The sequence below is a fragment of the Oncorhynchus tshawytscha genome, linkage group LG07 (genome assembly GCF_018296145.1).
Source record: "Oncorhynchus tshawytscha isolate Ot180627B linkage group LG07, Otsh_v2.0, whole genome shotgun sequence".
Classification (NCBI taxonomy): Eukaryota; Metazoa; Chordata; class Actinopteri; order Salmoniformes; family Salmonidae; genus Oncorhynchus; species Oncorhynchus tshawytscha.
In genome coordinates, this window is record NC_056435.1 from 70,780,256 (window position 1) to 70,806,141 (window position 25,886).

The 25,886-nt window shown below is 43.0% G+C and overlaps 2 protein-coding genes across 3 annotated transcripts in view; both read right to left on the bottom strand.

Annotated features, from left to right (window-relative positions):
- LOC112255369 (E3 ubiquitin-protein ligase RNF123) overlaps positions 1–15,088 on the bottom strand; it is a 266,952-nt gene extending 251,864 nt beyond the window's left edge. Inside the window, exons 1-11 of one of the 2 annotated variants that reach the window (XM_042324870.1) lie at positions 14,902–15,088; positions 13,657–13,800; positions 12,966–13,053; positions 10,140–10,219; positions 7,532–7,629; positions 7,103–7,157; positions 6,875–6,960; positions 6,132–6,218; positions 5,984–6,051; positions 5,558–5,798; positions 5,087–5,191 (exon numbers count right to left, since the gene is read on the bottom strand). In XM_042324870.1, the coding sequence (XP_042180804.1) occupies positions 5,087–5,191; positions 5,558–5,798; positions 5,984–6,051; positions 6,132–6,218; positions 6,875–6,960; positions 7,103–7,157; positions 7,532–7,629; positions 10,140–10,219; positions 12,966–13,053; positions 13,657–13,741 (993 nt within the window). In that variant the 5' untranslated portion in view covers positions 13,742–13,800; positions 14,902–15,088. Of the gene's footprint in view, positions 1–5,086; positions 5,192–5,557; positions 5,799–5,983; positions 6,052–6,131; positions 6,219–6,874; positions 6,961–7,102; positions 7,158–7,531; positions 7,630–10,139; positions 10,220–12,965; positions 13,054–13,656; positions 13,801–14,664; positions 14,841–14,901 lie in introns of those variants that run through there. The other variant, XM_042324871.1, reaches the window with a different exon arrangement.
- Positions 15,089–16,449: 1,361 nt separating this feature from the next.
- LOC112255088 (telomeric repeat binding factor 2, interacting protein) lies at positions 16,450–25,489 on the bottom strand. Its single transcript, XM_024428148.2, has 7 exons — positions 25,404–25,489; positions 21,185–21,514; positions 18,732–19,521; positions 18,381–18,496; positions 17,355–17,687; positions 16,983–17,163; positions 16,450–16,657 (listed from the first exon to the last, which is right to left on the bottom strand). The coding sequence occupies exons 2-7, from the start codon at positions 21,500–21,502 to the stop codon at positions 16,521–16,523; spliced, it is 1,875 nt and encodes a 624-aa protein (XP_024283916.2). The 5' UTR covers positions 21,503–21,514; positions 25,404–25,489; the 3' UTR covers positions 16,450–16,520.
- Positions 25,490–25,886: the final 397 nt, after the last annotated feature.

A 25,886-nucleotide genomic window follows, 5' to 3' on the forward strand; every position in this document is an offset into this window, starting at 1 on the left:
GTCTGTGAGAAGTACAGGCAGGGGGACGTGTTACCCCACCGGGTGATGGGTTACCCCAAGTTACCCTAAAAAAGGTAGGCCTACATTATATTCACTGTGTTTATTCATGTGTTTTCGGGACATAAAATAAATATAATGCTAACTAGTTTAAATATCACATTTGGGATCTAGTTAATGATTAACCCAATAGGGTAAATGCAGATAAATGGGCAACCCCATGCTTCAGCCTATTTATAGCCACTACACTCTATCAGTTGGGCTTCAGGTGATAATGCTTATTGCTTATCATGTTTTTTTATTTCACCTTTATTTAACCAGGTAGGCCAGTTGAGAACAAGTTCTCATTTACAACTGCGACCTGGCCAAGATAAAGCAATGCAGTGCAACAAAAACAGAGTCACACAGGAATAAAAAACATAGTCAATAATACAAGAGAAAAAGTCTATATACAGTGTGTGCAAATGAGGTAGGATAAGGGAGGTAAGGCAATAAATAGGCCATAGTGGCAAAGTAATTACAATTTAGCAATTAAACACTGGAGTGATAGATGTGCAGATGATGGATGTTCAAGTAGAGATACTGGGGGTGCAAAGGTGCAAAATAAATCAAATAAATAACAGTATGGGGATGAGGTAGTTGGATGGGCTATTTACAGATGGGCTATAAACAGACAGGTACATTGATCTGTGAGCTGCTCTGTCGGCTGGTGCTTAAAGTTAGTGAGGGAGATATGAGTCTCCATCTTCAGTGATTTTTGAAGGTCGTTCCATTCATTGGCAGCAGAGAACTGGAAGGAAAGGTGGCCAAAAGAAGAATTAGCTTTGTGGATGACCAGTGAAATATACCTACTGGAGCGCGTGCTACGGGTGGGTGCTGCTATGGTGACCAGTGAGCTGAGATAAGGCGGGGCTTTACCCAACAAGAGCATACAGGTCGCAGTGGTGGGTAGTATATGGGGCTTTGGTGACAAAACAGATGGCACTGTGATAGACTGCATCCAATTTGCTGAGTAGAGTGTCAGAGGCTATTTTGTAAATGACATCCCCGAAGTCAAGGATTGGTAGGATAGTCAGTTTTACGAGGGTATGTTTGGCAGCATGAGTGAAGGATGTTTTATTGCGAAATAGGAAGCCGATTCTAGATTTCATATTGGATTGGAGATGCTTAATGTGAGTCTGGAAGGAGAGTTTACAGTCTAACCAGACACCTAGATATTTGTAGTTGTCCACATATTCTAAATCAGAACCGTCCAGAGTAGTGATGCTGGACGGGCGGGCAGCAATCGGTTGAAGAGCATGCATTTAGTTTTACTTGTATTTAAGAGCAGTTGGAGGCCACGGAAGGAGAGTTGTATGGCATTGAAGCTTGTCTGGATGGTTGTTAACACAGTGTCCAAAGAAGGGCCAGAAGTATACAGAATGGTGTCATCTACGTAGAGGTGGATCAGAGAGTCACCAGCATCAAGAGCGACGACATTGATATAAACAGAGAAGAGAGTCGGCCCGAGGATTGAACCCTGTGGCACCCCAATAGAGACTGCCAGAGGTCCGGACAACAGGCCCTCCGATTTGACACACTGAACTCTATGAGAAGTAGTGCATGGTCGAATATGATAACATAATACAAAATTACAATACATTATTGGGCTCATTTCTGGAGGTGGAAATTATATTTTAGATGGTGTCAGTATAATTATATTTTCAGTAATTTGAGTGGAATGTCTCTTTAAAATATAATCTGAGCTTCTCAGTAATGAACATTCTCCCGGGGATGACACCGGACCCCCTCCAAAAAAATGGGGGGCTGTAAACAATACATATTCATATTGGAGTACAACACTGGCGAGTGTAGAGAGTATAGGGATATTGTCCATGTCGGCACCAACGATGTTAGGATGAAACAGTCAGAGGTCAAACAAGTGCAACATAGCTTCAGCGTGTAAATCAAATAGAACCATGTGTCGGCATCGAAAAATTGTCTCTGGCCCCCTCGCAGTTAGGGGGAGTGATGAGCTCTACAGCAGAGTCTCACAACTCAATTGCTGGTTGAAAAGTGTTTTCTGCCCCTCCCAAGAGATTGGATAATTATTTGGAGATAATTGGCCCTCTTTCTGGGACTCACCCACAAACAGGACCAAACCTGGCCTGCTGAGGAGTGACAGACTCCATCCTAGCTGGAGGGGTGACTTCAATATTCATAGCCTGGTGCAGGTCTACAATTTTCTTTCTGGTGTCCTGTGACAGCTCTTTGGTCTTGGCAATAGTGGAGTTTGGAGTGTGACTGTTTGAGGTTGTGGACAGGTGTCTTTTATACTGATAACAAGTTCAAACAGGTGCCATTAATACAGGTAACGAGTGGAGGACAGAGGAGCCTCTTAAAGAAGAAGTTACAGGTTTGTGAGAGCCAGAAATCTTGCTTGTTTGTAGGTGACCAAATACTTATTTTCCACCATCCACCATTATTTTCCACCATAAATTCATTAAAAATCCTACAATGTGATTTTCTGGATTTTTTTTTTCTCATTTCGTCTATCATAGTTGAAGTGTACCTATGATGAACATTACAGGCCTCTCTCATATTTTTAAGTGGGAGAACTTGCACAATTGGTGGCTGACTAAATACTTTTTTGCCCCACTGTATCTCTTGACACATTGATGAAAATAATCACTCTCTAAACCGTCAAGCTGCATACTGGAACCTATTCCAACTACTGAAAGAACTGCTTCCTGTGCTTGGCCTTCCTATGTGGAATATAATAAAACGGTTCTATCTACCGGATGTGTACTAAACTCACTAAAAGTGACAGTAATAAAGCCTCTCTTGAAAAAGCCAAACCTTGACACAGAAAATATTTTTAAAACTATCGGTCTCTATCGAATCTCCCATTCCTCTCAACATTTTTGGGAAAAAAACTGACTGCCTTCCTGAAGACAAACCATGTAAACAAAACACTTCAGTCTGGTTTTAGTCCCCATCTTAGCACTGAGGCTACACTCGTGAAGGTGGTATATGACCTTTTAATGGCATCAGACCAATGCTCTGCATCGGTCCTCGTGCTCTAAAACCTTAGTGCTGCTTTTGATGCCATCGATCACCACGTTTTTTGGGGGAGAGACTGGAAACCCAAAATAGTCTGCACGGACAAGTTCTGGCATGGTTTAGATCTTATGTCGGAAAGATATCAGTTTGTCTCTGTGGATGGTTTGTCTTCTGTAAATTCCGGTGTTCCTCAAGGTTCCGTTTTAGGACCACTATTGTTTTCACAATATATTTGACCTCTTGGTGATGTCATTCGGAAACATAATGTTAACTTTCACTGCTATGCGGCCGACAAACAGTTGTACATTTCAATGAAACATGGTGAAGCCCCAAAATTACCCTTCCTAGAAGCCTGTGTTTCAGACATAAGGAAGTGGATGGCGGCAAATGTTTTACTTTTAAACTCAGACAAAACAGAGATGCTTGTTCTAAGTCCCAAGAAACAAAGAGATCTTCTGTTGAATCTGACAATTAATCTTGGTTGTACAGTCGTCTCAAATAAAAACTGAAAGACCCCGGCGTTACTCTGGACCCTGATCTCTCTTTTGACAAACATATCAAGACTGTTCCAAGGACAACTTTTTTTCCATCTACGTAACACTGCAAATACCTGAAACTTTCTGTCCAAAAATGAAGCTGAAAAATTAATCCATGCTTTTGTTACTTCTAGGTTAGACTACTGCAATGCTCTACTTTCCGGCTATCCGGATAAAGCACTAAATACACTTCAGTTAGTGCTAAATACGGCTATCTTAACTAGAACCAAAACATGTGATCATATTACTGGTTCCTGTTAAGGCTAGAGCTTATTTCAAGGTTTTAATGCTAACCTACAAAGCATTACATGGACTTGCTCCTACCTATCTCTCTGATTTGGTCCTGCCGTACATACCTACACGTACGCTACGGTCACAAGACGCAGGCCTCCTTATTGGCCCTAGAATTTCTAAGCAAACAGCTGGAGGCAGGGCTTTCTCCTATAGAGCTCCATTTTTATGAAATGTTCTGCCTATCCATGTGAGAGACGCAGGCTCAGTCTCAAACTTTAAGTCTTCATTGAAGACTCATCTCTTCAGTAGGTCATATGATTGAGTGTAGTCTCACCCAGGAATATGAAGGTGAATGGAAAGGCACTGGAGCAACGAACAGCCTTTGCTGTCTCTGCCTGGTCAGTTCCCCTCTTTCCACTGGGATTCTCTGTCTCTAAATCTATTACGGGGGCTGAGTCACTGGCTTACTGGTGCTCTTCCATGCCGTCCCTAGGAGGGGTGCGTCACTTGAGTGGGTTGAGTCACTGACATGATCTTCCTGTCCGGTTTGGCGCACCCCCTTGAGTTCGTGACGTGGGGGAGATCTTCGTGGGTTATACTCGGCCTTGTCTCAGGATAGTAAGTTGGTGGTTGAATAGTGGTGTGGAGGCTGTGCTTTGGCAAAGTTTGTTTGACCCTGTCCGGGGTATCGTCGAATTTAAGTCTCCCCCTCCCCCCTGGCCTGATGACTCCTTGCTGTCCCCAGTCCACCTGGTCGTGCTGCTGCTCCAGTTTCAACTGTTCTGCCTGCGGCTATGGAACCCTGACCCATTCACCGGAGGTGCTACATTGTCCCAGACCTGCTGTTTTCAACTCTAGAGACAGCAGGAGCGGTAGAGATACTCTCAATGATCGGCTATGAAAAGCCAACTGACGTTTACTCCTGAGGTGCTGACCTGTTGCACCCTAGACAGCCACTGTGATTATTATTATTTGACCCTGTTGGTCATCTATGAACATTTGAACATCTTGGCCATGTTCTGTTATAATCTCCACCCGGCACAGCCAGAAGAGGACTGGCCACCCTTCATAGCCTGGTTCCTCTCTAGGTTTCTTCCTAGGTTTTGGCCTTTCTAGGGAGTTTTTCCTAGCCACCGTGCTTCTACACCTGCATTGCTTGCTGTTTGGGGTTTTAGGCTGGGTTTCTGTACAGCACCTTGATATATCAGCTGATCTAAGAAGGGCTTTATAAATCAAGTTGATTGAAAAGTAGACAAGTTCAACGACTCTTCACTCACCATAAGTGGGGCAAAGTAGTTAAAGATGTGTGCCAGAGTCACTAGGGTGGTGGGTTCTCCATGTAGGCTCCAGCAGGCACTGTCTTTCTCCAGCACCTTCTCCTCCTGTTGGGAACAGACAAAGGGGAGAGAAAGGTCCACATATGATGGCCAAACAATAAATGTAAAAGTAAATGGTTTATTTTTAAAAAAATCCCGGTTATTGGATTCCCGGAGTTAGGAAAATAAGCAGGTAAACCTCTAACCAGGGATTTCTGAAACATATTTAGACACAAATGTATCGTAAGATATATTAATAAATTACCATTTTAAAACAGTATTCACTTACATAGTACTCATACTATCGCATTTGGTGAATACCCTGCACGATGAAGCAGAATTGAGCACTCTAGAACCTGCTGTTGAACAATAAAAGATCAAATTGACCGCTTTGTAGATGTTTGAATCCAAGATAACCCCCTTCAATGTTACCTGTGTGTCTAAGGTGGTAGACAGGACTGTCTTGATATAACCTAGCAGTTTGTGAGCCCTGAGCAGGTCTGCAGTTGGAGGGTTCTGGAGGGGCAGGTAGCCCTCTACAGGGTATCTGAGGGGGCGACTGCCGAAGTTGAACGCCACGGACTCTTTAAAGGACAGGCTGATAGCAGGGAAATAGGCCACACCTGGACCCATCTTAATGTTACTGAACGCTGTGCCCAGTGACTGGCCATTCCTGAGAGAGGGAATTGAAGAGAAGAGAATAAAAGCTACTTTAATATCCATTTTACAAAAGAAATGAACATTACAATATATCAAACCATGAGAATACGGTAAACGAGCAGGTAAAAAATTCAAACAAACGAGCAGGAAAAAAAAAAAAATCACAATTAATGTGATTAGAAAACAGTGATAACTTACAGACAGAATGTGATGGTTCCCTCATCAAGGTCTATCAAACAGCTCACTATGTCTCCAGCGGCCCATGACTACAAAACAAGAAACATGTGCTACATTAGCTAGCACACGACCCCATAATAAAAGCGATGACCCATTGTGATCTTCTCACCTTGCCATAGTTCGTGGTCGTTACGTTCCACTTCCTGACTCGGTTTCCATCGTAAGCGTACGAGTCTGGAGTGTCACCCACACCTTCCTGATAAAAGAGAGAAAACACACATTGCAGTACCACTGTACACCAGTGGAGGACGGCTCATAAGAATGGTTGGAACAGAGCGAATGGAATGACAACAAACTCATGGAACAACGTGTTTGATTCCATTCCCTCCTCCCCAGCTAAGGTGCCACCAACCTCCTGTGCTATACACACCCTCCCGATGAAAGACAAAACATATGTTGGACACAAAATATCAAAAGTGTTGGTCCCATGTTTCATGACCTGAAATAGAGCCCAGAAATGTTCAATATGCACAAAAAGCTCATTTTGCTCAGTTTGTGCAAACATTTGTTTACATCCCTGTTAGTGAGCATTTCTCCTTTGCCCATATAAATTCATCCACCTGACAGTTGTGACATATCAAGAAACTGAAGCATGATCATTACGCAGGTGCGCCTTGTGCTGGGGACAATAAAAGGCCACTATAAAATGTGCAGTTGTGTCACACAATGCCACCGATGTTGCAAGTAGAAGCGTGCAATTGGCATGCTGACTGCAGGAATCTCCACCAAACCTGTTGCCAGAGAATTGATTTGTCACAGGTTGTCACAAATCAACCTGTACCTCCAGGTTGTCACAGTGCACCACCCTATCAGTGCCTCAGCATACGTTTCTGGTTCTAAGAATGATCTTACCTCCTGGTTGAACCTGCAGTTCAGAGTGCACCATCCTATCTGCATCAGGCCCTGTGACGAGATCAGCACCTCGTACGCCCATTTCCCTGGAATCCATGGTACAGTAGTCAACGTTAGACATGCTTCTGTACCAACATGAAATTTGTCTGATTTTTTAAAAAATATTAAGATCTGTACATTCAGTGAAAATAAGAGAGTGTAGAATTGTCTTGATTCTGAAGCATTTACCTCTGTATACACAGGTAGTAGCTCTAATGGAACTGAAATTGCTATGACCTATGACCTGGGAAAAAAATAAAAAACAATGACAACATATGAGGGGGGGGGGGGAGAAATCAGAAACAGATGTTTAGGTACAACATAAAAATGATTCTAGATCACTTCGAGTTGATTCTTAGAATGTATTCTAAAATTCTAGTAAACGTATTCTAAAATTCTAGTAAACGTATTCCAAAATTCTAGGAAATTTATTCTAAAATTCTAGTAAATCTAACCATTTTATCATTTAGCAGACACTCTTATCCAGAGCAACTTACATCTTGAGAGCATACATTTTCATAATGGTCCCCCCCTGTGGGATTTCAGGAACCCATAACCCTGGCGTTGCAAGCGCCACGCTCTACCCACTGAGCCCAACCCCAATGCTATGTTTCTCACCCCCAGCAGATCATCATCCACAAACAGGAGGCCCTCGAAGCCACTGGTGTGATCCAGGACCACGGTCAGAGGACCTAGACAACCATCCACTGGCTGATCTGGAGGACGAGGACAGGTTCTAGTATCAGTTTGGTGAGGGCCATGTAAAGCACCAGTCAAAAGTTCTGACACATCTACTCATTCAAGGGTTATTCTTTTTTTTTTCTTTTTTTTACTATTTTCTACATTGTAGAATAATAGTGAAGACACCAAATCTAATCAAAACATATTTTAGATTATTCAAAGTAGCCACCCTTTGCATGGATGACAGCTTTGCACACTTGGCATTCTCTCAACCAGCTTCATGAGGTAGTCACCTGGAATGCATTTCAATTAACAGGTGTCTTTTTTTAAATGTATTTGCGGAATTTCTTTCCTTATTAATGCGTTTGAGCCAAGCAGTTGCGTTGTGACAAGGTAGGGTTGGTATACGGAAGATAGCACTATTTGGTAAAAGACCAAGTCCATATAATGACAAGAACAGCTCAAATAAGCAAAGAGAAACAACAGTCCATCATTACTTTCAGACATGAAGGTCAGTTAATGAAGAACATTTAAAAAAACTTTCAAAGTTTCTTCAAGAGCAGTCGCAAAAACCATCCAGCGCTATGATGAAACCGGGTCTCATGAGGACCGCCACAAGAAAGGAAGACCCAGAGTTACATCTACTGCAGAGGATGAATTCATTCATTTACAGCCTTAAAAATTGGCAATTAACAGCACCACAGATAGCACCTCACAGAGATCAAGTAACAAACACATCTCAACATCAACAGTGCAGAGGAGACTGCGTGAATCAGGCCTTCATGGTCAAATTGCTGAAAAGAAACCACTACTAAAGAACACCAATAAGAAGAAGAGACTTGCTTGGGCCAAGAAACACGAGCTGTCGTTTGGTCTGAGGAGTCTAAATTTGAGATTTTTGGTTCCAACCGCTGTGTCTTTGTGAGACACAGAGTAGGTGAACAGATTATCTCCGCAACGATGGTTCCCTCCATGAAGCATGGAGGAGGAGGTGTGATGGTGCGTTGTTGGTGACACTGTCTGTGATTTATTCAGAATTCAAGGCACACTTAACCAGCATGGCTACCACATCATTCTGCAGTGATACGCCATCCCATCTGGTTTGCGCTTAGTGGGACTATCGTTTGTTTTTCAACAGGACAATGACCCAACACACCTCCAGGCTGTGTAAGGGCTATTTGACCAAGAAGGAGAGTGATGGAGTGCTGCATCAGATGACCTGGCCTCCACAATCACCTGACCTCAACCCAATTGAGATGGTTTGGGATGAATTGGACTGCAGAGTGAAGGACAAGCAGCCAACAAGTGCTCAGAATATGTGGGAACTACTTCAAGACTGTTGGAAAAGCGTTCCAAGTGAAGCTGGTTGAGAGAATGCAAAGCTGTCATTAAGGCAAATGGTGGCTACTTTGAAAAATCTAAAATATATTTAATTGCAATCCAATAACTAATTACTTCATAAATAAATGCCACCGGCTAGGGTGGAGAGGACAATAGTCTTTACACCATAAACACAAACTGATAGCTTTATGAACATATGGGTCTGGTGTCCTCAGTAGAATAGAGTGTGTGTGTGTACACCTCTGGTGTCCTCAGTAGAATAGTGTGTGTGTGTGTGTTTACCTCTGGTGTCCTCAGTAGAATAGAGTGTGTGTGTGTACACCTCTGGTGTCCTCAGTAGAATAGAGTACACCTCTGTGTGTAGTGTGTGTACACCTCTGGTGTCCTCAGTAGAATAGTGTGTGTGTCAGTGTGTGTGTGTGTCAGTGTTTGTACACCTCTGGTGTCCTCAGTAGAATAGTGTGTGTGTGTGTGTACACCTCTGGTGTCCTCAGTAGAATAGAGCAGTAGAATAGTGTGTGTGTGTGTGTGTGTGTTTTGTGTGTGTACACCTCTGGTGTCCTCAGTAGAATAGAGTGTGTGTGTGTACACCTCTGGTGTCCTCAGTAGAATAGTGTGTGTGTGTGTTTGTACACCTCTGGTGTCCTCAGTAGAATAGTGTGTGTGTGTGTGTGTACACCTCTGGTGTCCTCAGTAGAATAGAGTGTGTGTGTGTACACCTCTGGTGTCCTCAGTAGAATAGTGTGTGTGTGTGTTTGTACACCTCTGGTGTCCTCAGTAGAATAGAGTGTGTGTGTGTGTACACCTCTGGTGTCCTCAGTAGAATAGAGTGTGTGTGTGTGTGTGTGTGTGTGTACACCTCTGGTGTCCTCAGTAGAATAGAGTGTGTGTGTGTACACCTCTGGTGTCCTCAGTAGAATAGAGTGTGTGTGTGTGTGTGTACACCTCTGGTGTCCTCAGTAGAATAGTGTGTGTGTGTGTGTTTGTACACCTCTGGTGTCCTCAGTAGAATAGACCTCTGGTGTGTGTGTGTGTGTGTACACCTCTGGTGTCCTCAGTAGAATAGTGTGTGTGTGTGTGTGTGTATGTATACACCTCTGGTGTCCTCAGTAGAATAGAGTGTGCAGTGTGTGTGTGTGTGTGTGTGTGTGTACACCTCTGGTGTCCTCAGTAGAATAGTGTGTGTGTGTGTGTGTGTATACACCTCTGGTGTCCTCAGTAGGCTCTCCCTCAGTTAGCAGCCTCTCCAGATGAGCACCCAGGTCCTGGAAGCCCAGAGGTTTCCTAAGAATGGAAAAACAACCATCAGACAACATTCACCCCTAACTTGGCCTGATAGTGGTTTATAGTTGTTTTATCGGTTTGTGGTTGAATGTACTTATTTTATTTGTAAAGGAAGGTTCCGGAAGACAGCTTAGATCGTTTCAAAAGTGCATTTCTGACACGTTTCGTTGACAATATTAGTACTTACTTACTGTAGGTCGTTCTATAAAAGTGTTAGTGAAACCTTTCCACAGAGACACCCCCAGATGTTTCAGTGTTATCGTAGCCCTGAACTGGCACACCTGATTCAACTAGTCAAGGGTTTGATGGTAATATTTTCACATGTCAAGTAATCTGTGAAAAAAAAGTTGTCCTAATTTAAAACACTATAAACTTAGTAAGCACACAGTCATGCTGGTGACTAGTGATTCGCAGGTCAGCTGTTTGGTCCTGTACAAATCTGTCGTTCTGCCCCTGAACAGGCAGTTAACCCACAGTTCCTAGGCCGTCATTAAAAATAAGAATTTGTTTCTTAACCGACTTGCCTGGTTAAATTAAATAAATAAAAGATAAGTCCCCATCTTGCACCTTCACAATAATCACACAATCAATCTCTTTTACCACTTCACCAAATCGTTCCCAAACATTATGTTCTGGCCCTCCCTTCACTTTGTATTCAGCTGTCCATTTCACAGCTTCTCTCTTATTGAATTCGTGACATTATCTTATTTAACCTTTATCTATGCAGGAATTACGAGGGACACTTGGCAAAAGGAGATCCAGAGAACAAGATCCAAAAAAGCCATCCCAACGTATCCTCATCAACAAGTAGTGTTAGAGGCAGTTCATCTTTCCTCCTGGTCTGTCTTCATACCCTATCTATAGAGCCGCGGCGTGGGGGGGGGGGAAGGAACCCGACACTGAGCCCCCTGGACTAGTGGGGAATGGGGACACATGGGTTCAAACTGTATCTGTTTTTACCCCAATTTTTTTTTTTTTTTTTTTTACTTGGAAGCGGTTGCTTTCGCTTGATAGCCTGATGGAACGGGGTAGCCGAGGTTCGCACTCTTGGGACCATTTCCATTAGCTCCATTGCGCCAGGTTAAACTCAATTCAACAAGGTTATAAAAATTTTAAAAACTAAGACTTGAAAAGAAAAGGAATACTATTTGAAGTTCGGTGGAGACGTGGATCAGTTGCTCCATGCCTCTATGATGTCACACACGTCAACATTACTTTCAACATCTAAACCTGTTGCTTCATCCTAACACATAGCACCACTAGGCTGCTTTGACAGCAAACTGGAAAAGGACTGGAGTCACATCACAAATGTCACTCTAATCCCTACGCAGTGACCTGGGGCCAGAAGTATCAAGTGTCTCTAAGTAGTAGTGCTGATTTAAGATCAGTTTTGCCTTTTAGAGCAGGGATTTTTTTTCTACCATTGAAATCCTTAGGCGGGCCGCATAAAGCGTTTTAAATCGGGTCGCCTTTATCCGAACAGTTAAAATAATAATTGTATTATACATTTTCAGGATGGAAAAAAACACTTCAGTGTGTAAACTTAAACAACTAAAAAAAAAAAAGTATGGAGAATTTGACCTAGGTGGGCCTCCCGAGTGGCGCAGTGGTCTAAGACACTGCATCGCTGTGCTAGCTGTGCCACTAGAGATTCTGGGTCCGAGTCCAGGCTCTGTCGCAGCCGGCCGCAACCGGGAGACCCATGGGGGAGGCACACAATTGGTCCAGCGTCGTCTGGGTTAGGGGAGGGCTTGGCAGGCAGGGATGTCCTTGTCCCATCGCGCTCTAGTGACTCCTGTGGCGGGCCGGGCGCAGTACACGCTGACACGGTTGCCCGGTGTTTCCTCCGACACATTGGTGTGACTGGCTTCCGGGTTAAGTGAGTATTGTGTCAAAGAAGCAGTGCAGCTTGGTTGGGTTGTTTTGGAGGACGCACGGAAATATTGATTTTGTTATTATGTTTGAGCAAAAGCCATGGCAAAATGCATAGAATTGAAGAAAATTTCAATTTTCTCCACGGAGAAATGTCTTAACATATCAGAAAACTGGCATAAAAATGCAAACATTTATTTTATGCCACCAAAATAAGGGCCTTAAATTCTCTAGTTCAGCCACACTGACCGGCTGAAAGTGTTCATTGCCACGTCCACCTCCCCTTTTTGATGCAGAAAGAAAACCCTGTAGATCACAACTAATTATATCACACGGACAGGAGGGGGGTACCTGATCCTAGAACAGCACTCCTACGCTGAGATATGGCCCCAGAGCCCACGGTCAAAAGGAGTGCACTACCTAGGGAATAGGCTGGGTGTCATTTGAGACACAGACTGAGATTGCAGCCAGGAAGGGCACCATGCCACATGGTGTGGTAATATGGTTTGTTATTAAGAGACATTGCAGGATCACTGAAATCTAAGGTCATAGAGAAATAAACACTGAATAGCATCTGTTGATGTAGCGTATTTCCTTACACACACAGAGAGAGAAATAGAATCATAGACACCATAGATTTTATTTCTATGCCCCACGCATCACAACCAAAAGCGTAAACACACTACGAGGGACAGTTTCCCAGACACAGGTTAAGCCTAACCCAAGACTAAAAAAGAATGCTCAAGTCGGAATTTCCATTTAAATAGCTTTTTAGTCCAAGACTAGGCTTGATCTGTGTCCGGGGAAACCTCCCCTCTGAGAGTAGTAGACATTGGTTGAACCAAAGAGTTGTAGACAAGAGTCAGACAGATACCTGAGGGAAGCCAGTGGGGGGCGTGGAAGGTGAGAGGCAGGAAATACATGGTGTAGGTAGTCACTCAGTAATTTCTCATTCACAAGACCTGAGAGAGAGAGAGACACAGAGAGAGAGAGAGAGAGAGACAGAGAGAGAGACAGAGAGACAGAGAGACAGAGACAGAGAGACAGAGAGAGAGACAGAGAGAGAGAGACAGAGAGAGAGAGACAGAGGACAGAATAACCTTTATCCTCCAAGTAAATGTACCAGGAATTTGACCTGTTGAAAATGGTGCCGACCACAATAAACAAGACAGAATATGTTGATGTATAATAGAGCCACTCAGTGTTCTAACAGTACCTGAGAAAGACAGAGACCAAGTCCAATGGGGAAAGAATGTGAGAACAAGATGGAGGTCTACTAGGCTGGTTCCAGAACAGTATCTGATCAGCTGTCTTGTCAACTCCAATGGTCATATTCACGTGAAAACAATGACCATAGGAGTTGGCATGACAACAAAAACAGATCTGGGACCAGGCTACTGTCTGTCCTTTCACTGTCCATCTATCCACCAATCCCTCCTCTCCTCTCGTTTAAAAACTTAATTTTTCCTCCATCTGTTCCACTCCTCACCTGACTTGACTTTTGCCCAGCCATCTCTCCCTCCCTTGTCCTCTCGCCACTCATTCCTGCTCCCCCATCTCCTCACCTGTGACTTTGGGCTTGTCTGTGTCGGAGGCCAGTCTGTAGTTTCGTCGGGTCAGAGCTGTGCTTCCTCCCCCCTTAGAACTCATTCTGCCTCAGTGGGTTGGTCAGGAGATGGGTTTACCTGCCGACGTTGACCCATGCACGGCTAGGAAAAGACCACCACACTCATAATGAACCACCTTGTCACATACTGAGAAAAACATACATTGTGCGTCTCAAACGGCACCCTACTCCCTTTATATTGCACTACGGACGTCGGGGCTATGGGCAAAAGGGAGTGCACTGTTATAGGGAATAGGGTGGCATTTGGTTCGTACATACTGCATGCATAAATAATGCTCTCATAAAGAGGAGCTGCTGGGAACTACGCCTGGGTTGGGTGACACTGACTAAACATTTGCTCTACTCTAAGTTAGTTAACATCGTATTACCAATGCTATAGCTTTGCATGGAATGGAGTTGACACATTTTGTTATATTATTAACTCGGTAGCTACGTATGTGGAATTGAGAGCAGTAACGTTTCCTGTTAACCTGTACTACAATGCAATACAATTGTGTCTTGGAGTGTATACAACGCGTACGTACACAGCAGGTGTGTAAGAGCAGAATAGGGCGTAGGCAGACACACTGTACAAGACAATACCAGTAACGTTCATTAACCTTAGCTTGCTAACTCGCAAGGCAAGCACCTTTCAGCCTGAAGAGAGGCTACTGTTGCTAACTAGTTAGCTTGATAACGTTAGCTAGCCAATGAGCCAAGCTAAGTAACTGCCTGGTGCAACGTGAACAGGTAGCTAAACTAAAAATGACTTTTATAGCTAAGCTAACCAAATCACGACCGTAGTGCAAATAGATTACACATTCACTACCCGCACATTAAAGTTATTGTACCTAGTTGCTAAGTTAGCCAGGTGTTGTATCCAGGGTTGCAAAACAACGTTAGCTTGCTAGCTAGTTGCTAAGGATTGTGCGGTTGTGTACAACAACAACAAAAAAATAACACTCACATCTCAATCAAATAAACGAGCTACAGTAGCTATGTGAATACCCAAACACTTCAAATGGAGTGACTGACTACGGCACTGATCAAGTACTTTAGCCTATGATTATTTAACGATCTTGTTCTCGGTTATATTTGCAGGCATTTGCAGTACACGACCAACCCTTGGTTACACGGGCAGTCACAGCCATCATTGGCTTGCTCGCGTTAGCTGCTAAGTAAACTGTCTGGTTTGAACACTTACCCGGTTCCCTTTCAAGAACTCAAAAGACCTCCCAAAAAAAAAAAAATTTTTTAAAAACGTTAATTTAAATATCAATTATGCTTGTTTGGACAAAAAAAATGTGCGGTTCTGCACTCAGACGATCACTCCCACCCCCCTTTTAAAATGTTTAACAATCCTATTATTGTCAAGCGATTCGAAGTTACGGAGTACCAGATGGTCCAAAATAGATCTCATTGCAGAACGCGAATGGGCTGATGAGATATATATTCCGTCGGGGTAGTAGATAGTGGTCCAAATATAGTGTGTTGTGTGTGGTAGGTAGTATTGTTGCCATTTGTCATATATTTTGCACAAGCTACTAAATATTCTTAAAATACTGGTACTAATTCGGCAACCCATATACCCAAAACCAATATGACCCATCTCCCACTAATTTACTCAAAATGCATATTATCACTAAATTGGCTACAGGAATCAAGCAAGTTAAGATTACTTATGAAGCGAATTACATCAGTTATTTTATTACAATGGCAAATTGTCACAAATCGTCATATGCATACAGTATATTTCACATATGTAGCATGTTTACTATTGAAAAATATAAAAATAGCACATTTTGAATTCCAAACAGACACATTACAAAAGTTAAAATATTACAAGTTAAAATGTGCCATCTTTACATGGGACATGGCATTTCATAGCCCAATAATGGACTGACTATAATGAGCCCAATGTTACTCCTTAGTCCAAGTACCTAACATGTTCTATTTAAAGACGAAGTGGCTCTGGAAAATGGCCAAATACTCCCAACTAAACATGAATCGATTCTCAATTGCAGTACGGTTATAGAAAAATAAAAGTTCTCTACTTTACATATCACATCAAATTAATTTCCCAAATGCAAAATACACAAAATAAACACTGTACTCCGTTTTAACCGGTTTCAACACAGTTGCAGACGACAGTATTTTTCAGTGACAACACGTTTGTCATCTTCCATTTACACACAGATGTTCGGAGACGCTGATAACTAACTAGCACAGGTAGTCCACTCTGTCTTCCGTATGTTTTCCCTAAACTAGTGCTTAAATGGAGATACGGCCGTGTATGAACCCTATAAAAGGTATGTATGAATTTAGCCTTCTTGCTTAAATGAAAGATAAAGTCCTTATGCTTCCCAAACCGTACCGCGAAACGATGCTCGTTAAATGTTCAGACCGAGCGTCGGAACTCTTTGACAAAACTCTCCCGTACAGAATGCACCTTCGTCCAAGGACTCTTATTTTATAATAGAATATAACTGCCAGTCATGATCAAGGGCTAAGGTAGTCCTTCCTGTTTTTATCCATTTAGTTAATACAACACAGGAACGCGTTCAGTAGGAAACAACATTGTAATTATTGTTAGCCCAGAGGTATGATTGTTTATGGTGTGCTGGCTGCATGAAATTTTGCGATTTAAAATTGTAATGTCGGACCCATATTGATCAGGCCACACGGACCAAACAGGAGCAATCATACCTCAAAGAATGCTGAAGAATGGTGGGTATCCTTTTTTTTTTGGGGGGTGGGGGTGGAAACGTGTTGTTCAGAACTAAAGGTCGCACCATGTTGCATACTATTGAACCCCCCCCAGTGTCACTCTGCATAGAGGAAAGCCATCCTCTTGGCCACTCCCTCTTCCCCAAACTTGTTCTGGAGTTCCGAAGGATCAGCTGACAGCAGCAGGCGGTCGTCATGACGTTCCCATTGAGGGCCCTGCTGAACCCCGTTCCCTACAATAACACAATATGACTTTAGTGTCCATATGTTACAGTGAACAATATGCGTCTTCTGTTCATTAACACACCCCCTCCCCCTCCATACCTACATAGCAAACACAGTTAAGAGAAGCACAGGGTCAAACAGCAGTGAAGTGCCCCTGGATAGAACGCATGTTATGGGTTACATGCCTTGCTCAATGTTTTTGGGGGGGATTTGAACCCAGCAGCCCTTCAGATCAAATCACCTTCACCTTCATTCCCCCTCCCCCCCATTCACCAGTCTGGGACTCAAACCGGGCAACTTTACCGCCACCTCCTTAGTCACCGGGCTACCTACCTACGTTAGGCATCATCAGTGGGTCTCTCAGGGCAGCGGAGACATCTCCACTGTTTTTCAGGAGCGCCTTGGTGACAGCGACCAGCCCCAGTTTGGATTCCCTCATCAGGCTGAGGACCAGCCGCTTGGCCTCCTGGAGCTGGAGTTGGGTGAAGGGCTGGGAAGGCTCCTCTTCCTCCGCCTCAAATCGTATCAAAACAAATTTTACAGTACATTTTACAGTACATTTTACAGTAAAATAATAAGAAGTAAAAGCAAACAAGAAACAGTAAAAGGGAAAAGAACCAAAAAACACAATGTGTCATAAAAACAGCATCACTGAAGCTAAAAAAAAGTTATTGAAAAATCTCAATGGAGTCTGCCCCTTCTTACCTGTTGGGAGTCACGCTCAAACAGGAACAGGTGAGGAACTGTCGAAGTGGACGGGATAGCAGGGTCTTTCGGGACATGGATACTCGTTGCAGGTGCATTTGGGACCGTTGGTGCATTTGGGGCCGACCCACTCATTGCGGGACTAGTGGCCTCAGGTAGTTGGCCCTCAGGCTGGGTCTCTGAGCTCTTCACTTGGGCAGCAGGCTGGGGCTGTATCTGAGCAGAGCTATTCTCTGTCTGGGTGGCAGCTACTGGTGTCTGAGTCTCCCGGACTGGTGCAGGGCCAGCAATCTCAGCCAGGTCTGGAGTATCATCGTCATCCTCATTCCCTGACTAGGAAAAGGAAACAACTATCAGTACAAGGAACCAAACCCAACAGTAACGTTTGTTTTCATTTTCTGTTGCAATACCTTTTGCTACATTGTGCACAAATGAATACAACCACTGACATTCTAATACAGGTCCATGTTCAATAGGCGAAACAATAAATACAGTCAGCTTTTGTATTCAGTATGAGTGAGGACAGGAGGTTTTCCCAATCTGTCCAGGGTTCTTCCTGACTCTAGGTCCTAAACATCAGAGATTGGACGACAGGGTTCTTCCTGACTCTTGGTCCTAAACATTTCAGAGTGGACTACAGGGTTCTTCCTGACTCTTGGTCCTAAACATTTCCGAGTGGACTACAGGGTTCTTCCTGACTCTTGGTCCTAAACAGAGGAGTTTGGACTACAGGGTTCTTCCTGACTCTAGGTCCTAAACATCAGAGATTGGACGACAGGGTTCTTCCTGACTCTTGGTCCTAAACATCAGAGATTGGACGACAGGGTTCTTCCTGACTCTTGGTCCTAAACATCAGAGATTGGACGACAGGGTTCTTCCTGACTCTTGGTCCTAAACATTTCAGAGTGGACTACAGGGTTCTTCCTGACTCTAGGTCCTACACATTTCAGATTGGACTACAGGGTTCTTCCTGACTCTAGGTCCTACATGTGTAATAACTAGCCTAGGTGTCACAGATTATCATACCTCATCTGACCCCTCGAATTCTCTCACTGCACTCTCGAGGATGCCCAGTTTCCGCTTGTTGGCCTTTTTCTTTCCCAGCTGCCCCTCTGTCGTGTTGGAGCTTGTTGCCTTCTCTCCTGAAGTAAGAACAAAATACATTTTATAACTAACAGAGAGAGACAAAGACAGAGAGAAACAGAGAGAGACAGAGACAGAGACAGAGACAGACAGACAGACAGACAGACAGACAGACAGAGACAGACAGACAGACAGACAGACAGACAGACAGACAGACAGACAGACAGACAGACAGACAGACAGACAGATCTAGAGAGAGGTGTAGTCCTATCAGTTGTTCAACCCTAACCCTACCTGACTTAACAGCTGAATCCCTTTTCTCCAAGACCACCACCACTGCTCCACTATTTAACCTGGCTCTTTTATTAAGTGAGGGGGTGGCTGCTGCCTCCTCAGTCTGGGGATGTGTGTGTTTGCCCCCAGGAGGAGAGGGCTGGTGGAGTCTCTTAGAAGGGACCAGCTGGGATGTTGTAGTGTCAGACTGGGCAGGGTCTGCTGGTGGTTCTAGCTGGGTCGAGGGATCTCTCTCTGGTTCCACAGTTGATTCCTCTGTTCCCAGTCCTTCAGGACAGCACCGAGCCTGGTCTTTCTGAGGGGACTTCTGTGGGAGTTGGAGACCAGTGTCTGATGATGATGATGATGATGATGATGCCCGAGGGAGTTTGGATTCAGAGGAAGTCTTTGAGGCGTCTGACTCTTGGGCCAACGGCATAATAATATCAGGCTGTCGAGAGTCTTTCTGAAGTGAGGAAGTCAGTGGTGGGATGTCTTTCTCTCTCTCTTTCTCAAACGAGTTCCCTCCTTTCTCCTCCGAAGCAGCAGTAATGACAGTTTTGTTCCTTCCCCTGCCGTCCCGAGGCTCAGGTTGTCTTTTAACGAGCTGTTTAAGGTAACGGTCCTTCATCGACTGCCAGCTGTGACAGGTCAGACCATTCTTCGCCATCTCCTGCCATACCTTGTTCCCATGCGACTCACGCTTGTGCTCACAGATGTACGTCATAATGGCCTTATCCTCCTCCGGAGTGTAGCCCATTCGTCCGATACTACCTACGCTCTGTTTCGCTGACCTGGTCTGGACGTTCGCCTGTACATAGGGAGAGAGTTTATTGTTATTCTAATGGTGAGAGGTTAGCATGTCTTGGAGGTATGATATAAAATGCTAACCTCCCCTGTTATTGTAATGGTGAGAGGTTAGCATGTCTTGGAGGTATGATATAAAATGCTAACCTACTCTGTTATTGTAATGTTGAGATGTTAGCATGTCTTGGAGGTATGATATAAAATGCTAACCTACTCTGTTATTGTAATGGTGAGAGGTTAGCATGTCTTGGAGGTATGATATAAAATGCTAACCTCCCCTGTTATTGTAATGGTGAGAGGTTAGCATGTCTTGGAGGTATGATGTAAAATGCTAACCTCCCTGTTATTGTAATGGTGAGAGGTTAGCATGTCATGGAGGTATGATATAAAATGCTAACCTACTCTGTTATTGTAATGTTGAGATGTTAGCATGTCTTGGAGGTATGATATAAAATGCTAACCTACTCTGTTATTGTAATGGTGAGAGGTTAGCATGTCTTGGAGGTATGATATAAAATGCTAACCTCCCCTGTTATTGTAATGGTGAGAGGTTAGCATGTCTTGGAGGTATGATATAAAATGCTAACCTACTCTGTTATTGTAATGGTGAGAGGTTAGCATGTCTTGGAGGTATGATATAAAATGCTAACCTCCCCTGTTATTGTAATGGTGAGAGGTTAGCATGTCTTGGAGGTATGATATAAAATGCTAACCTCTCCTGTTATTGTAATGGTTGGAGGTTAGCATGTCTTGGGGGTATGATATAAAATGCTAACCTACTCTGTTATTGTAATGGTGAGAGGTTAGCATGTCTTGGAGGTATGATATAAAATGCTAACCTACTCTGTTATTGTAATGGTGAGATGTTAGCATGTCTTGGAGGTATGATATAAAATGCTAACCTACTCTGTTATCGTAATGGTGAGAGGTTAGCATGTCTTGGAGGTATGATATAAAATGCTAACCTACTCTGTTATTGTAATGGTGAGAGGTTAGCATGTCTTGGAGGTATGATATAAAATGCTAACCTACTCTGTTACTGTAATGGTGAGAGGTTAGCATGTCTTGGAGGTATGATATAAAATGCTAACCTACTCTGTTACTGTAATGGTGAGAGGTTAGCATGTCCTTGGTGTAACTTTGTCACTCATCATTATCGCCGATCCATTCAGGACTATCCGTAACTATGGCAGCATCCACGTTAATGTATTAGTGTTTGGAAACATATTCTATTCTTTTTTTGTGTGTGTGTGACTCCGAAATGCCACAATACACTATTTACAATGAATTTATTTTGAAACACAACTTAAAAACAAACTGCAAATGCATCCAACAAGTTTGTAGAGTCACCAGCTTGATGTAATCATTGTGTGCTCGGAATATGGGACCAAATACTAAACTTTTGACTACTTAAATAGACATATAAGTGAATTTGTCCTAATATTTTTGGTCCCTTAAAATGGGGGGGGACTATGAATATGGATGGAAATACTATCAAATAAGTCAGCACTTTAACCTCAGTAATTTTATCATCGAACGTACTGGAGTACAGAGCCAAAACAACACAAAATGTGTCACTGTCCCAATAGTTTTGGAGCTCACTGTAATTTACAGAACCCACCTTGTTAAATAAATTCTGGGGAGAACCCTTCTCTATATCAAGTTACCTTCACGTTGTCGGGCTTGAAGCGGTAATCCTCCACCTCCAGCTGCTGATTCTTCTCCATGCAGTCCCGGATGTACTGGGTGGACACGTACCAGTGGGCTGCCGAACCCGCAACGGACCCCATCTCCTCTGGGTCAATCAGTAGGAAAGCCCCAGGCTCCTGGGCCCTGCACACCAGGCCTCCACCAGCCTTGATGACGGGCTGCAGTCGAACCTTGGTGGGACCGGGACGTAGGAAGAATCTCATGGGTTCACCGTCTACCGTCAGGAACAGGACAGGCGAGATGGGAGAGGACCTACCTCCTAATCTGGACGACATGGTTGAAGGAGCCTGTAGAAGAAAAAAGTACAAATTAACTGCAGTTTCAATCATATGGATGAAGTTCGGATAAATAATAGCAAGTGCTCGACTTGTTTGAATAAGGAAGCTACAGTAAACATTGCTTACGTGGAGAGAACTGCCTGCAAACGATGAAGTAGCTAGCTAACTTATCATCTCTATTTCAGAAACGGTAACACTGCTGTAAACATTTTTCAGTTTTGATATTGGGAATATTGCCTAGTTTAATAAATGTTAAATAAAACAGTTAAAATATATATATCCACACGGGAAGAGCTCCACCTAGTGGATAAACAAACAAAGTGCAATATTGTAAATAATAATATTTTTCACTATTAGAGTTCAAAGCCGTCTGGGTGTAGAGTTAAAGAACATTTGATCGGAATAAATAACCACAGCTGTAAAAAGATGCATATTTAAAATACCCCACAACACCTGTCTGTAGACCTGTAGCTCATCAGGACAGTGATCTATTGAAAAAAAAAACACCCATAACTGGAAATAGTCACGTAAAAAAAAGAAATCTGTGCAATTCTAATGGGTAGGTCATATGGTTTTAATATGGTTTTACAGGTGGGCATATGTCATTGATGATAAGAAACTATTGAAAATTAGATGTGTACGTGAAAAAATAAAAACATTTGTTCTATGTCATTTCAGCAAGATATTGTTTAGATTGTTCTGAAATTGTTTCTGTAGTTAGAAACAAATAAGATTGGTATTTCTGAAACTTTATTTTGTGAAAATTAAATTAAATTAAGCTCACTGATCCAAATTGACCATTTTAATTTATAGAATTCAGATGATATTTAGTCAATATAGTACCAAACATCCAATTCAGACCAAACTTCACCTGACTAGGGATGTGACAAATTTTCTTAACATTTAAACAGCCATTTCTTAATTTTTTAATGATAAGAAAAATTGATAACATTTCATGTGAATTCACAATGCAACTGCACTGCTGCCAGCAACGGTTTGGGTTCCTTTCAGATGGCTAAACATTAATGAACCTGTCCTACCACTACCAAACCTGTCCTACCACTACTGAACCTGTCCTACCACTACTGAACCTGTCCTACCACTACTGAACCTGTCCTACCACTACTGAACCTGTCCTACCACTCCTGAACCCACTACCACTACTGAACCTGTCCTACCACTACTGAACCTGTCCTACCACTACTGAACCTGTCCTACCACTACTGAACCTGTCCTATCACTACTGAACCTGTCCTACCACTACTGAACCTGTCCTACCACTACTGAACCTGTCCTACCACTACTGAACCTGTCCTACCACTACTGAACCTGTCCTATCACTACTGAACCTGTACTACCACTACTGAACCTGAATTCTTCCACAAAGTTTGCATTTCCTTCTCATTTAACTTCTCAAAGTATTGCATACAGGACTTCGCTGACTCCAAAATAATTGATTCCTCGACTCCATGCACATAGAAACACATTGTGCTTATTTTGGACAGATTTTGGCGAGCCGTGAGAGTGAAACCTCTCGCTTCGCTTCTTCTTCTCTGACGAAGTTGACTACAAATACTAAGTTGCCAATGACTTTGCAATTGTTACAAACAAGCGAACAGTTTTTAAAAATATGTCTGCATTAAAAGATACACAAAGTACAGGCTTTTGGCCTATTATACTTCAATCGTATTGAGTTATATTTTGCTAATTATAGGCTACTGTCAAATTTTGGTCTCAATATATTTCATGGTGTGTAACATGTGTGCAAATGTTGATGTGCTAAATCGTGATTTAGTGCATTATAGGATAAGCATTACAATACTCCTCCTCAATATTTGCAGTCATAGGTGATAATACTGTATCTCTCGAGGAGCTGATCCGTCCTCAGTATATAGTGGAACAATTCTAATGCAAAGGTAACATCTGAATGGAGAAAGCATGGTCGTTCTTTCCATCCTGTCAGTATCAACACATACTTCAACGACGTTCGCTCTCCATGGAGGTTTTGGGAAATATGCATATTTAAAAACACTCGTAAACCTAAATTATATCGCTATTGGGAAGCCGGGCCCTGTGCGTTAGAGAAGAGACAAGTACCTGTGTGAAGCTAGCCACAATAAAGATAAGACGCAATAGTGGAATTTGCATTTTGGCTTCAGGTCCCCCATTGAAAGTGATTCAAACGGATAGTGTAATCGTGCCATATTTGGTCTAGATAATGGTAAACAAGGTTGGAATGCTGTTATATAAACTAAACAAAGGACAATCATTTTACCCAAAAAAGTTTTGTTTTTTCAAATCAGTTTTGTTGATTGTTGATGTATTAGACTTCAGAATTGTAGTGGGTCCATACTTACATCGTAATGTACAGCCTTACCCATTTACCCATGGTTCTTGGGTCCATACTTACATCGTAATGTACAGCCTTACCCATTTACCCATGGTTCTTGGGTCCATACTTACATCGTAATGTACAGCCTTACCCATTTACCCATGGTTCTTGGGTCCATACTTACATCATAATGTACAGCCTTACCCATGGTTCTTGGGTCCATACTTACATCATAATGTACAGCCTTACCCATGGTTCTTGGGTCCATACTTACATCATAATGTACAGCCTTACCTATGGTTCTTGGGTCCATACTTACATCATAACGTACAGCCTTCCCTGTGGATCTTGGGTCCGTACTTACATCATAACGTACAGCCTTCCCTGTGGATCTTGGGTCCATACTTACATCATAATGTACAGCCTTACCCATTTACCCATGGTTCTTGGGTCCATACTTACATCATAATGTACAGCCTTACCCATGGTTCTTGGGTCCATACTTACATCGTAATGTACAGCCTTACCCATGGTTCTTGGGTCCATACTTACATCGTAATGTACAGCCTTCCCTGTGGATCTTGGGTCCATACTTACATCGTAATGTATAGCCTTCCCTGTGGATCTTGGGTCCATACTTACATAACGTACAGCCTTCCCTGTGGATCTTGGGTCCGTACTTACATCATAACGTACAGCCTTCCCTGTGGATCTTGGGTCCATACTTACATCATAATGTACAGCCTTACCCATGGTTCTTGGGTCCATACTTACATCATAATGTACAGCCTTACCCTGTGGTTCTTGGGTCCATACTTACATCATAATGTACAGCCTTAGCCATTTACCCATGGTTCTTGGGTCCATACCCATGGTTCTTGGGTCCATACTTACATCATAATGTACAGCCTTCCCTGTGGATCTTGGGTCCGTACTTACATCATAACGTACAGCCTTCCCTGTGGATCTTGGGTCCATAGCCGTAATTACCCTACCCATGGATCTTGGGTCCATACTTACATCGTAATGTACAGCCTTCCCTGTGGATCTTGGGTCCATACTTACATCATAATGTACAGCCTTACCCATGGTTCTTGGGTCCATACTTACATCATAATGTACAGCCTTACCCATTTACCCATGGTTCTTGGGTCCATACTTACATCGTAATGTACAGCCTTACCCATGGTTCTTGGGTCCATACTTACATCATAACGTACAGCCTTCCCTGTGGATCTTGGGTCCATGAAATGGGAGTAATGTTACTAGCTGTGACAACTCTTCAAAGTTGTTTTCTGTAGGTGTCATTGATTAGGCTGATAACCAATTTCATAGACCCGAGATCCATAGGTAAGACTGTACATTGCCTACTGCACAGACAAGAAGGGTAACCTATAAATATATTTGGATACTGGGGCAGTACCGTTAGGTCGCTAGCTAACGTTAGCTAACTAGTGGCTAGCTCGCAAACACTGAAAGTTGTGGATAGAAGCTGCAGTACGAAAAAACTGATAATCATAACAAACAGCTAGAAATTCATTCGTACAAGTGTTGCAGAAAACCTACCTGATGTTTTCAAAGATTGATCATCCAACTCGGAAAATATCAACAACTTTCAAATTTCACGTCCGAGGTGACATGCGCATGCGTCATACTCTTCTTCTACATAGACGGATGGAACGTAAACATGTGCTGTTTGCAGACTACCGCCACCTTGCGTTAGCTTAATGATTTCAACCACTAGATGGCGACAAAAGTAAATCAAATCTCAGCTCATTTACTGACGATTATGGGTAGTAATTCATGAAGTGTCTCAGAGTATGACTACTGATCCCACCCCCACTAACCTGTCAGAGATTTGATTACTAAGAGGGGATTTAATGTTTGTTTTGGTTAGGATGAGATAACCCCCTGCTGACAGAGCAGGTAATACAACTCTAGACCCTGGATTTACTTTCACCAACAGTCTAGAGATGTTCTGAATCTCACACACACACACACACAGAGCGCGCACACACACACACACACACAGAGCGCACACACACACAC